The 13,158-nt window shown below is 35.2% G+C and overlaps 1 protein-coding gene across 2 annotated transcripts in view; it reads left to right on the forward strand.

The window, feature by feature from the left end:
* The window catches only part of LOC105051879 (DExH-box ATP-dependent RNA helicase DExH7, chloroplastic), a 60,764-nt gene that overhangs the window by 3,832 nt on the left and 43,774 nt on the right, over positions 1–13,158 (forward strand). For both annotated transcript variants that reach the window (XM_019852894.2, XM_019852890.2), the window contains exons 4-13: positions 1,283–1,436; positions 1,516–1,931; positions 2,369–2,587; positions 2,972–3,083; positions 3,191–3,373; positions 8,136–8,215; positions 8,488–8,610; positions 10,340–10,426; positions 12,528–12,628; positions 12,950–13,007. In XM_019852894.2, the coding sequence (XP_019708453.1) occupies positions 1,283–1,436; positions 1,516–1,931; positions 2,369–2,587; positions 2,972–3,083; positions 3,191–3,373; positions 8,136–8,215; positions 8,488–8,610; positions 10,340–10,426; positions 12,528–12,628; positions 12,950–13,007 (1,533 nt within the window). The remainder of the gene's footprint in view (positions 1–1,282; positions 1,437–1,515; positions 1,932–2,368; positions 2,588–2,971; positions 3,084–3,190; positions 3,374–8,135; positions 8,216–8,487; positions 8,611–10,339; positions 10,427–12,527; positions 12,629–12,949; positions 13,008–13,158) is intronic.

Here is a 13,158-nt window from a genome sequence, read left to right on the forward strand (position 1 = left end):
AGAAAAGGACAATAATTTGCAAGATCTGGCATTGCATAAAAAATTGAAAAATTTAATTTTTTCCTGCCATTTCTGATTATATCTTTCAACACTTTGCTATATTTTTATTTTTCTGCTGATATATGACTTCACACCGCAAATGATGTTTCTGATGTCCGCATAATATTTTTTTCTTAATGCAATGTTTTTTTTAAAATTGATTTCATTTGGCAGTATTTTCCCTTATTAGCATGTTGTATTATATATATATATATATATTTTAAAAATCAATTTCATAGATGTAGAAAAGGAAAATAATTTGCAAGATCTGGCACTGCATAAAAAATTGAAAATTTTAAATGTTCCCTCCATTTTTGATTATGTCCTTCAACACTTTGTTGTAGTTTAGTTTTGTGCTTCTCTATGACTCCACACCACAAATGATGTTTCTAATGTCTGCACAATATGTTTTCTTATAATTTTCAATTTATTCCTCAATTAGTATTTATATATTTTATCAAAGCTAGATGTACTTTAGTTTAACATTTTTTTGTATCATTTATACAAAGCACCTAATATGGGTGGTGATAGAAATCTTTTTTTTTTTTTTTGGGGGGGGTGCTTCATGGTCCTTGGTTTGTTATATTCTATGCGAAGCCTGTCAAATATTGCTAGATCTATTACAGGATCAGTCAAATTATATAAATAAATGCTGAAAACTTGGTCAGGATGAAAATAAGTCATAATCTTTACAGTTGTCAAGGTGGTATGTTTAACCCATCGAATTCAGATGGTTAATTGTTGATACTGATGCAGGCTGATATTTCCACCCATCGAGTGCTCTGTGCACAGTTTCATACATAACCTTACATTTTGATGGCAATATTTCTATCTTTTAAGTTGTTGACACCATTGCATATAACAGATGTTCATATATTATCAGTTCAAAGTTCAAACATCAGATAATTATTTAATAATTTTTCACAGTTTTTTTTTTTCATGCTAGATATGTTAAAGGTAAAGCATCTTTTACCACCATTCGTGTTTACCTGGTGAAAATTTTATGTTTTAGTAAAGGGATGTGCCATGGCTTCCACCTTCAATACTAAGATAGATGGCATCTCCATGAATTCATCGTTTGGTATTTGGCTTCAACAACTTAGTGCATGTATGTTGTGTGTGCCTGCTGCAAATTTGAATGGAATTTCTGAAACAACTAGCATAGGTTTCTTGGGGGTTCATATAATTTTGTTTTCGTTTTTATTTTTTTACTTTTTGTTGTTACTGATTCATATGGTACTAGGAGGATGATCCGAACTCTCGTGCTGCTTCCATTGCTAAAGAATACCATCATGCAATGTTGGGAGCTGTAGAAGCTAAACGGAAAGGAGACAAGAAAAGTCAGGACCAGTTTGGGAAGATTATCAGCAAACTCAAGCAGGAATTATCTATACTAGGTTTTGCTTTGTAGTCTCTTATCTTAAGCTTCTTGGTTTTCACTTCTGAATGTTCCTCATTAAAATTTTTCTTGTGCAGGACTATCCCATGACATTTTGATGTCAGGGCCGCAGGATGGGTTTTCTTATAGATCTTCAGAGGAAATATCATGTGATTCCACAACCTGGGTATCCAATGATTCAAAAACACAAGATAGTGCAGGTGATCAAGTAGATTTTGCTGCAGATGAAAGCAAACAAATAGTCAATACAAATATAAGTGAAAGCTTTAGTTTGAAGGAAATTAAGCATGCCAGTGGTCATCGGGATAAAGCTGTTAGTGAGGATGGTGAAAGCAACGAGGAACAGGAGTTAGAACTTGATAATCTATTTTCCGAAGATTTGTCTTCTGGTGCAGCATTACCCACAGAATTCATGACACAACAGAAGAATGATAAATTGCCACAATTTATATATGGGCATAGTTTAGGGAATATTGATGAAATATGGAAGAAGGTAACTGTTTTTGATGTTATTCTGGTTTTAGCATGTCTAAGGAGTCAGGGACAGATAATGATAAGTAATTATCACATCTGCAAACTGGTCTCTACACAATCTGCAAACCCGCCTGCCCCCCCTCTCCCTGCCACCCTGTGCACTGGCTCTATCCCTCCTTCTCTCTCTCTCTCTCTCTCTCTCTCTCTCTTACTGGAAAAGGCTATTCCCTACCCGTTACCCTAAACCCACCCCATCCCTACCTAGGCAGGACCAGGCCCTTGGGCAGATTGAGCCACTGCTTGCAGAACTGGGATTATATGTATGTGGGGGTACAATCAAGGGCCAATGTCCTTCTGAATCGAATCTCCACCCCTTGCTTGGCAAGGTTTGTACCATCTGAACCAAGGTTTGGTGTATGCATGTGCTAATGTTATGCAATGTTTTCCTCATTACAGGGAGACCCAGGAAGAATCCCTAAGGCCATTCTGCAAAAGTTGTGCCAGAAACTAGGTTGGGAACCACCCAAATACGGTAAATTATCTGAAAAAGGCGACAAGTTCCTATATTCTGTTAGTGTATTGCGTACAGCAACCGGCCGAGGTAAGAGCCGGAAGGCTGGAGGTTTGATTACCATCCAACCACCCAATCTGGATGAAGCCTTTGGTTTTGTTGAGGTACAGTCTCTCATTCAAATGATATTTTCCAAATTCCATCAGTGCTTAATCTGTAAGTTACATCTGGAGAATGGTTTTCTTGCAATGCCGCTTCTCGCTTATACATTAATGGAGACAATTGTTTATCTATCATGCCTTCTAAGGGCGACACATTCCAAAAGAATCTTATCCTATATATTTCTTTAAGTATTACTGAAAACAAAATGGATATATGTTGATGATGCTCTATACCTGACCAAGGATGCAATTTAGCTCCCATTTGTTTACTTATCATGTTCATAATTGCTACATCGACCATATTCTTTAACTACCATGAAGTATGCTGAAAGAACTTTCTCTCCATTTTTAAGTAACCTTTTATAAACAGCCATACTTACTTTCCAGGATGCACAGAATAAAGTAGCAGCTTTTGCCCTTTGCCAACTTTTTCCGGATCTTCCACTTTCCCAAATGCTTAGAGAACCATACTCTTCATTTGTTTCAAAATGGCAGAAAGGTAAGATTTATTTATTGGATGCCATATATTTTTTTTTCTTCAGATCTGTTGAGGGCTTTTATTTTGGCACTCTTAATTTTTTCTACTTCAAACATATGAATGGTCAGATGAACTCTCAACCAAACTGGAAGATAGCGAGGATATTCGTAGAGCAGGCTTCGTTGATTCATTATTGAATGTTGATACATCGCAGCCAATGATTTCCATGGATTCCAATATTCTTTCTGATGGTGAAAATATGATAGAACCCCAAAAGTTAGAAGGAGCTTGTGATGATCCCTCTGGAAAAGGTAAATTCATGTCATTAGCTTATACAGGTAACTGTTACTGGGGAGAAGTCATTTTTTATTTCATGGAGTTATTCTTAGAAATCAAGATGAAGAAACTATTGATGTTAATTATGGAATGTTTTACGAAATGTAGAGTCTTTGCTGTTTTTGTTGGCCTCTTGTACCAGGAGTCTTTTGTTTCTTTCTATCCAATTCATTTATTATTATTTTTTTTTCATCACTTCTTTGGAACTTTCCTGGAACCTTTTTTTTGTTTTATGTTCGTTATCAAACCTCTTGGGGTTCCTTGCACTTATTCTTAGCAGAGGATATTTGTATGGGTTTTTAGTGTTGGGGTTGATCTATCAGAGTTGTATTTGGATGTCTTCCTAGTTCATAGCATGTTTATTAGTCTGCATGATGATGAATTGATGATGATGATCACCTCATCTCACCGACAAAAAACATGAAACAAAGTGGGATTACAGAAACATGTTTCAGCCATCCAGATGTCATCAACGAATGTCACAAAGTGATGCTCCTTCAATATGGTCTATGTTACTAGCTTGTAAGAATATACAACTTCTTTGATTTGCATTATTAAAATTAATGTCACAGTAGTGATTTAATTTTATTATTAAATCTATTATGTAGTTATGTTAATAATATTATATACTATATTAATATTATTCTACTAATGCTCTTGGAATGCTGTATGAAAACTAAAATTATTTAATTATTTTAGGTAAAAGACCTAGAGTAATTTTGGCCTTTTCACTCAGATTAATATTATATCCTTGTTGGCTGGAATTTTCTACCTAGGGTGACAATCTGCTTCAGAATCTTCTTGGAATCTCAAACATGCACTAGTTTAGCAGGCATTTCCTTACTAAAAGTGTTTCCAAACTATCCACTTCCTTGCACCCGCATGGGTGGCCGCTCCTGCACCCGCTTCGCCACTCTGCTTCTGATTTTGGTAACCAAGATTTCAGCACTATACTTCCCTCGCTCAAGTAGAAAAATCCAGGTTTAACTGAGTTGCAGTGGTACTGATCAGAATAATTTAACCAGGGTAATCAGGACTCATAGATGGCTATTTGGCCAGATAATGGGCTGTACCATTGAGTGATGATTCCATCCTTGTTTCTGAAATAAATATCAGATCTATTTCTTTTTTAATGGATGATGTGAGTTCCATCCCTGGGTCAGATCACATCAGGTGGTATTGTGCTATTTAAACATGTGTCATGGAAAGCTTTCTAAACAAAAAGGAATATGGAGAGGTTGTCATAGCTAATATAAACGTGCACTTATGTAATTACTGCTTCAACAGTTTAGTTCTTTTTTTGGTTTGAAGAAAAGTCATTGTCAAGTTGCTCAAAGAAGAAAGTCTTAAACATCTTTTAGAACTGGAAAGTTTACAATGTATGTCCTATAACCTATTCAAAATAACACTAGTCGTTTACTACTTCCTTTGGAGGTATGGCTTTTACAATGTATGTCCTAGTTAAAATAGCACTCATTGTTTAATGCATCCTTTGTAGGTGGGGCAATCTCTTAAAACTTTTTCTTTCTTTCTTTCTTTATTTTTTGGGTTGAGAGAAAGGGAGGGAGATCACCTAGGCCACACTACTTGGGGATGCACCATTGAAGATTCGAACTAGAACTTCTGTTAGCTAAGGAGAGGTGTATGACCACTGATGTAAGCCCTAGGTCATCAACTTTCATAGATCATTAATGTTTTTTTACCAACAATTATTATAGATTTTTGAATACGTAGTTGTTTTCTGTCTAAAAATAAAATTGTGGTGGCTTTCGGTGCACTTGACACTAAAAGCACGAGGTTCCTTTCTCTCAAAAAAAAGAAAGGGCCTAAAATCTCTTTCATGAAAACTTTTCCCACGTGCAAACTCTGCCAGATTGCATCTGGATTTTCTTTACTTATGAGTTGCTTTATGTATCTTTTGCAACGGAATGATTCGCAAGTTCTCAAAGAGATGGATTTTGCACCTTTCCCCCTTTAGGAATTCATTTTGTTTACATGAGTCCAAATATTTCTTTTATTGCTAAGGATATTTATTCTTATTTGATTCCATTCTAGATTTACCTACTTAAGTTAGTAAACATGATTTGAAGTTTTAGAATTGTGAAAATATAGTACCTAAGACACTCATGGTTGGTTATATATGTTAATGAATTAATAATTTATGAATGGGTTGTAAATAACATCTAGTATATCAGAAAGTAGGGATTTAGGACATGTTAAGCAATTCTAAACATGTTATCTAATGCCTACTCCAACTTTAAGGCTTTTCATCGCACCTTCCCTTTCCAGGTGTATGTTGTAACTAGCCATAACCATCAAGCATTGTCCCAGCTATTTGCTTTTGGCTTTATGGTTCCCCATTTGTTTGGCATTCCTCATAACTCCCAGGTGCATGTGGTAAGCATGGGACATGATATGCCCAAAAAGTATTGGTGGTCCCATGAATTATGATACACGTGTTCCACAAGTTCATTTACAATTCCTTGTTATAGTTGTGGGCCTTGTGGCTTATATTTACTGTTATAGGTGATGATCATATTGTCATCAAGCTTCCCTTTGACTATGGTCATAGGCTCATAGCTGTACCTCCAACAAGGAGTTGGATTAAGTCTCATGGGATCCATAAATGACTGAAGTATTGATGCAAACGTGAGGTTGCAAAAACTAAAATTTCAATTAAAACCTTTTGAAACTAGTTAATTTTTTTATGCTTTGAGAATTCTGGAGAACTTCAATCATAATAAGCAATATAGCAAATAAAATTTCAGTAAGAAAGTGATAGTAAAATCCAACTAAGAGCGACACAAAGATGATGGGGAGCACACCATATAAGGAACAATAATATAACTCCACTAAACTGCTTATAAATGTTCCAACAAAAGTAGTAAGTTTGATCCTATCGGGCATAAAACTTTTAGTTTTTGGTTGATTCAACAAGGGCTGATGATAGTGGAGGGATGGCTGAAAAATAATGATACCTGGGATAAGGAGAGGTTAGTATTCAAGAGGGACAACGGTGTACCGATCGTGTGACTGCGGGGGATCCATGGTTGATGAGGATAGTGGCCACACCACGGGTAGAATTTCAGCAACAGGGAAAAGAAGGAAGAGAGGGGCAGCAGTCTGGAAGAAGTGTTGACAAAGAGCAAGAAGCCAACCACGCCGCGAGGAAGAAGGGACACGGTCAATAAGAGAAAGGAAGAAGATAAGAGGTCAATAGAAAATTTCTGTTCTTCAAAAATCTGTCCTCCTAGGTTTCAAAGATTGGATATTTATAATGCCAAAAATCAGTCTCATATTGATTTCTATTGTCTCTTTATTTTTCAAGGCAGCACTGCATTAAAAATCAGCTTGTCTCTTCCTTTTTTAAGGCAGCACCTGCATTAAAAATCAGCTTGTCTCTTCATTTTCCAAGGCAGCACTTGTATTAGTTTCTTTTGTCTTTTCGTTTTCTTCAAAGCATGGACTCCAAAAGGTCACAAGATGAAAGAGAAGAGGAGGCACTAACTTCAGCCCCTTACTCCTTCATTTTCTCCAAGGCACATGCTCCAAAAAGTCATAAGGTGCAGAAAAAGAGAAGATATTAATTTCAACCACGTTGGTTTTGGAGGTAATTTTGGTGGATAATAGGTTTAGGTTAGCCGAACCAACTAAAACTAATTATCTTAAGCCCGAATTAGACACAAACTCACAAAACAAAAGAAGATGGCATGAAATAAAATAAAAACGATGATCACGGCACTAGTGGCTGCATCAAGTATACCTTGATTTGCATTCATTATGCACGAAAAAAACTTCCTGCCATATCATGGTTCATATCGAAAATTCTATGAGAGTTTTAGGTTGATATTCACTGTCCCACTTGTTCGTCATGGTATCAGTGTCCCACCTTTGACATTTAATAAGGACCATGAGGTGTTAGACATGGAGGGATATGTGGGTGATATCAAGACTTCAAAAACGCCTTCTTGTGTATTTCTTGATCTTGCTTTTATATATTCTTATATTCACATGAATATTCAATACCTGTTATCTTGATATCTATTGCTTGTTCCCTGTGGCAGCCAGTATGTGTTCCTTGTGTTGCTTTTGCTTATAGTTTATTAAGATTATATGTGATGTTTCTTCTTTAATTTGAGTAGCATGTGTATGCATGTATTTATCTATGTATGCACTGCATACATATATATGTGTATAATATATACAGATCATTTCATGTCATTGCGCTTCTCTTGTTAAATTGACAAGCTATAACAAGATCAGTTTGTGGGTGATACATGTATGTGGTTCAAATTAATTGACCATGGTCATGATGCAGTAATATTGATAAGTTGGCGGGCATGTTCTTCAGAGGGTCAAGTTGTAAAATTTGTTATTGATGCCAGTACGATATGGAGGCTCTGTACACTTCCATACCAACACATCGTACAGATACCCTGCCGAATCCAAAAGTGTATCATGTGCTGGTATGACGATATACCATACCGTACTATACCAGTAAAGGACCCAATAAAGGGACTTAAAAAATTGTTCCAAGCTCTGAACTTCTTGCTTTCTTTATTTCATATGCGATCAAATGATCATGAGTTGTTTCTCTCTTCATTTTATTGGTCTTAAATGTACTTGAACATTCCTATCTTCCTTGGTATGTAATGAAGTTCCATTATCGATTACTTTTTCTATTGGTGTCTTGTTTGTTTATTTTATTTATCTATTTATTTTATTGTGTGCATGTAGGAATGGATTCTACTGAAGAAGCAGCAAGCATTTATTTGCAAAAAGAACTAGAGAGTAAAATGAAGCTGCCGAAATACATGGTATCTGCTTGCCTGACAAATATTGTCACTGTGCTAGTATATTTTTCACACCCTTGCAACCTATAGTCCCTAATGTCTATCTACAGCTTTTCTACTAACTATACACCAGTATATCAATGTGTAATTGCGCATCTGCAATGAGATTTGCAAAATATGGCCCTTGACACTTACTTTGATCAATGGCCTATATGCCTCTTAAAATTTCAAGTCACAAGTTTAATTCTGATCGTTTGAGAGCTCTATTTCATTCATAATTCATATTTTTAATGCAGAAAATGCTGGAAGCTAGGGCTGCTCTACCCATAGCTAAGCTGAAGGATAATTTCCTACATTTGCTAAAGGACAATGATGTGATTGTTGTTTGCGGGGAAACAGGTTGTGGTAAAACGACACAGGTATATTTTATAATTATTTTTCATTTTGATGCTTAAGATGATGGTTATGATATTTTTTAAAAACATACAGAGAAATTTCTTGTCCAGGGAAACATGCAATTGAAATACAACAAGGAAAATTGTGAAAAACTTCCCTCTGGATAGTTGAAATCATTTCCCCAGACAGGGAACATTCCATAAATACATGAAAAACCTTAATCCTTGGGAATTAACATGACAGTGATCTTTTCTTGCTATCATGATAGTGAAAAACCTTAACTTCCTACTTTTTACTCTCAAAAATCCTGAAAGGCCTTATCCAAAAGGCTTCCGAAATCATAATAGGAAACGTAAATGTGCGAGCATCCACTGAAGTCTCTGAAGGATTAAATGTCTCCCATTTTCTGAAACATTATTGGCTTGTGGGCAGCATCAAGTAAGATCGAAGGGATTAATGAAAGTCATCTAAACTACAAAGTAAATGGTAGTGCTGGAAGGATGCTTATAGTTGTTCCCCTTTCTATGCTGTATGTATCTTTGATGCTGTTTCATTGACATGAAAACACATTTAAGAGATTTCATAAGGTATGATGTTAGAATGCAACATGTGGTGTAAAAGTTAGGAACATATTTTTTTCAATTTTAAAAGAACTATATAGAGAGGTTTATCAGAAAGATATGGGTCTTGGTAACATGCCTTCACGGTATCCACCAACAAGTTTGGGCATGTTTTTTATGCTGATGGATGGTAAGCGTGTTCATGATAGATAGTGCAGACTATTGATTCCTAAGAGCAAAATAGATGACACATGAAACCTTTGTCAGAAGTTTAGTATGGTTCTAACTTCTAATTGACAATTTATTGTTAAGAATCCTTGTCTAACATGGAAATCACACGGCTGATGTATTTTCTCCTTTCGCAACTAGCACCATCAAAGCTGCCAGGCTGAGGAACAATAACAAATTTTGCAAGATTTCTGTGTTGCTTGGGTATTTCTCTTCATTGTTTCAACTACTAGTCTATACCTATTGTTGGTCTCCATTCAGTAGCTTGGAAAAGGATCCTTGTGTAATATCACCATGCCAAATATTGATCAAGTAACAAAGAAGAGCCAATATTTAGCCCAAGATTCGCTCTGCCAGTTGTCCTGCCATGTACAGTGCATATTGTGCCATATTGGTACTGAACTGATATTTTGTACTGGGGTGTATAGAGTGTCGATATGCCGAACTAATACTGGCATTATACCAACATGGTACCTGTATGAGTATCAAAACCGGTATTGCAAACCTTGTTTTAACCCTACCAGGTGAAGTGACAATGTTGTAATTGTATTGTTCAGAGAAATTCTTGTAATTATTTGGCCTATAATATCTAATCATGTGCCTCCTCCAGTTAAATGGCATACCCCCCACTCTACTAAATTTTCAGTTCTATAGCAAAGTGTTATGTGGAATTTTTCGAATAAGATATGCCTCTTCACAACTATAAAATAATTATAGTTTCTTTGCTTTATGATGCCTCTTTTGGGGAAAAAAAAAATCCTCTCACTCAAGGATTTGTACCATGATTAATATCACTATCACAACTTTAAAAGTAACATTACAAAGATTATGTTACCCACTTCCCACTAGAATTAAAGCCTTCTGCCTGTTGTACTTAGTCTTTTCATTTATTGGGGGGGGGGGGTGTGTTACTTCTCTTGCAGAAGATTATACTGATCATTTTCTAACCACTTAACACTTGCAGGTTCCGCAATTTATTTTGGATGACATGATTAACTCGGGGCTAGGTGGATGTTGTAACATAGTGTGCACACAACCCAGGAGATTAGCAGTATGGTTAATCCCCATTATATTTCTTGTTTGACTCGAATGTATTTTTAACATGCATATGTTAGATATTGGTTGATATGCTTTGGTGTGGTTTTTCCTTATCATGCAGTATGGTTGAAATGAACTTTGATTTTTTGCCTTAAAATGATTTACTCTTGGAGATGTTAGTCTTGATGTCTACACATAGAATGATACCATGTGCTTAGACAGGATCTACATGATGATTCTCATTTCATTTATTTTATGTGTTATAAGCAAAGCCAGCCACCTGCTTCTTCTGGCAATTATGATTTGCCAATACTGAGATACATTTCTACATGGTATCCTATCTTGTATCTATTGGTGTAATGACAATATTGTCTCAATTATCGGAAAATTCTTAAATTTATTCCCCATGTCCTTGCTTTGGCTGAATGAATCTCTGAATCATTCTGGGTTATCATACAGTTATTCACAATTTTAGCAATTCAATAAACTATTGATGACTGGTTTAGGAAACATTAGTAAATTACAGATTAGTGGCATTATAAGTTGCTGGTGATGGTGGTTTATTTGCTGTCTGTTGTTCTTGTCCTACATGCTCATTTTTACATGAACAAAATACAAATATGCTGAATATGTTACAAATACAGCAAGTATCTTAGTTTATTTTTGTTAATGTCTCTATGTTTTGGCAATCAAAATTCTTGTAAACTTCTAGTGGATTCTCCATATTTTTTCAAACTCTACATCTTTACCTTTAGTCAAATTGTACTGGAGAACTGAACTTGCAACTATCGTTGTTAGCATGCTTGTAATTGCTTTCTGGAATGGACCAGTGGTTAGATAATGGATCATCAGCAAACTACTATATTTATGATTTTCTTTAATTTTTCTTGTAGAATACTTACATTCTATTGTTGCTTAGTTCGGTTCCTATGTGCAAATTATCTATATGGTTATTTACAGACTAACAGACAATGATGCGTCAACATTTTGAGAACACTTGTAGACATATTAATCATTTCATTTCTGTTTTATGTTTTTTTTTTTTTTTTGGTTAAGTAAATAATGTTAATATTTTATGGTTAATACTAAATTTTGTGGGCTAGTTTTGGATTCCAATAGTAATAATGAAATATAATTCTATTAGCTGCATTTAAAATATTATTCTATTTTATGAATAAAGAATCTCCTAATGAATTCAAAATCTTCTTCATGATATTAATATGCTTTTAAAATTGTGGCTTTCTTCTTCTTTTTTCCCTGACAATTTGTTCCATGCATTCAAGATTTTTTTTTTTCATTCTTATGTAGGACCTTAGGTGCTAAATGTTGGAGTCATAATGTGATGGAAGAGAGCCTAATATATGCTTCTAATAGATTATGTCATATGCGCGCGTCAAACACTATACTCAAGAATATTATATATATGAAGATTACTTTTTCTTCTTTTTTTTTCCCTTTTTTTGGGAAATATGGTTGTAATGTGCCACCACCAGGGTTTGGACACTTGACCTCCCTAAAAGACAAGCCCTTTGGAGTGGGATGCCAACGAGCTAAGACTAACAACTGTTGGTATGTAAGAAGAATAATCATATACAACATTATAACAGATGTCGAAAACTATTTCTGCTCTCTAATTGGAGAAAAAGATAATGATGTGAGATCAAACCACAATTCACCTCATCTATATTAATGTGTGAAGCCAAATAACTCTTTCCAAAGCATTCTCAAGTTGATAGTATGCTAGAGTTTGGAAAATCTAATAATATCTAGGTAGTAATGTTGAAAATGTTTTGTGATGAAGTCCACTGATCAATCCATTGGTAGGTGGATGTTAACCTAGAGACCTATGAATAGTATGCTCCTCTTAAGAGGACAACACATGGTATCCTCTTTAGTATTGATACTTCAAAAGAGTATTCCGTGTGATGCTTTGGAAAGGGCTTATTGTCTTCAAGTTGAAACTCATAAGGTTAATATTGCCAAGGCATTAGTATCCTTATTGCTCTTATTTATGTAATTATGTTTTGGTCATATTAGTATTTTATCTGTTAATTGCGTTGAAATGTCTTTATATATGAGAACGAATACCAGGTTTCTGCTACATGTTTTTGTAGGCCATCTCTGTGGCAGAAAGAGTGTCAGATGAGCGATGCGAGTCCTCACCTGGTAGTAATGATTCATTAGTTGGTTATCAAGTTCGCCTTGATAGTGCCAGGTATCGCAGTATGAAATTTTTGTAAATCAGCATCCATGACATGCACACAGACACCTATGTAATCTGTAGCCTAAATTACCTGTACCCCACAACTATACCTAGACATTGGCATGACACATGGACGTGGTTCCATGATTCCATCAGAAGAAATTGTTAGATATTGAAAAGATTTGATGCTTTGATATGCAGTTATATTTAACAACAAGAACCTGTGTCCATATAATGTAGAAATCACATTTCATTTTGTGTGCTCAATGTATATACACAAACTGTTGGAAGAAATCACATATTCTGAAAATGTTTTTTTATTTACTGTTCTAGGAATGAGAAAACAAGACTTCTCTTTTGTACCACAGGCATCCTTCTTAGAAAGTTGGCAGTAAGTTTTGCTCATTGCATTTATGATCTATTGTACTGTTTACATCCATTAGATGTAAATTTTTTACGTTAGTCATGAATTCTGCCTGGCCTTCTGTATATTGCTTTACAATACAGTTTCCAGTATTTGTAACAAAATAATTGCATTTGTT

The sequence above is a fragment of the Elaeis guineensis genome, chromosome 9, assembly GCF_000442705.2.
Source record: "Elaeis guineensis isolate ETL-2024a chromosome 9, EG11, whole genome shotgun sequence".
Classification (NCBI taxonomy): Eukaryota; Viridiplantae; Streptophyta; class Magnoliopsida; order Arecales; family Arecaceae; genus Elaeis; species Elaeis guineensis.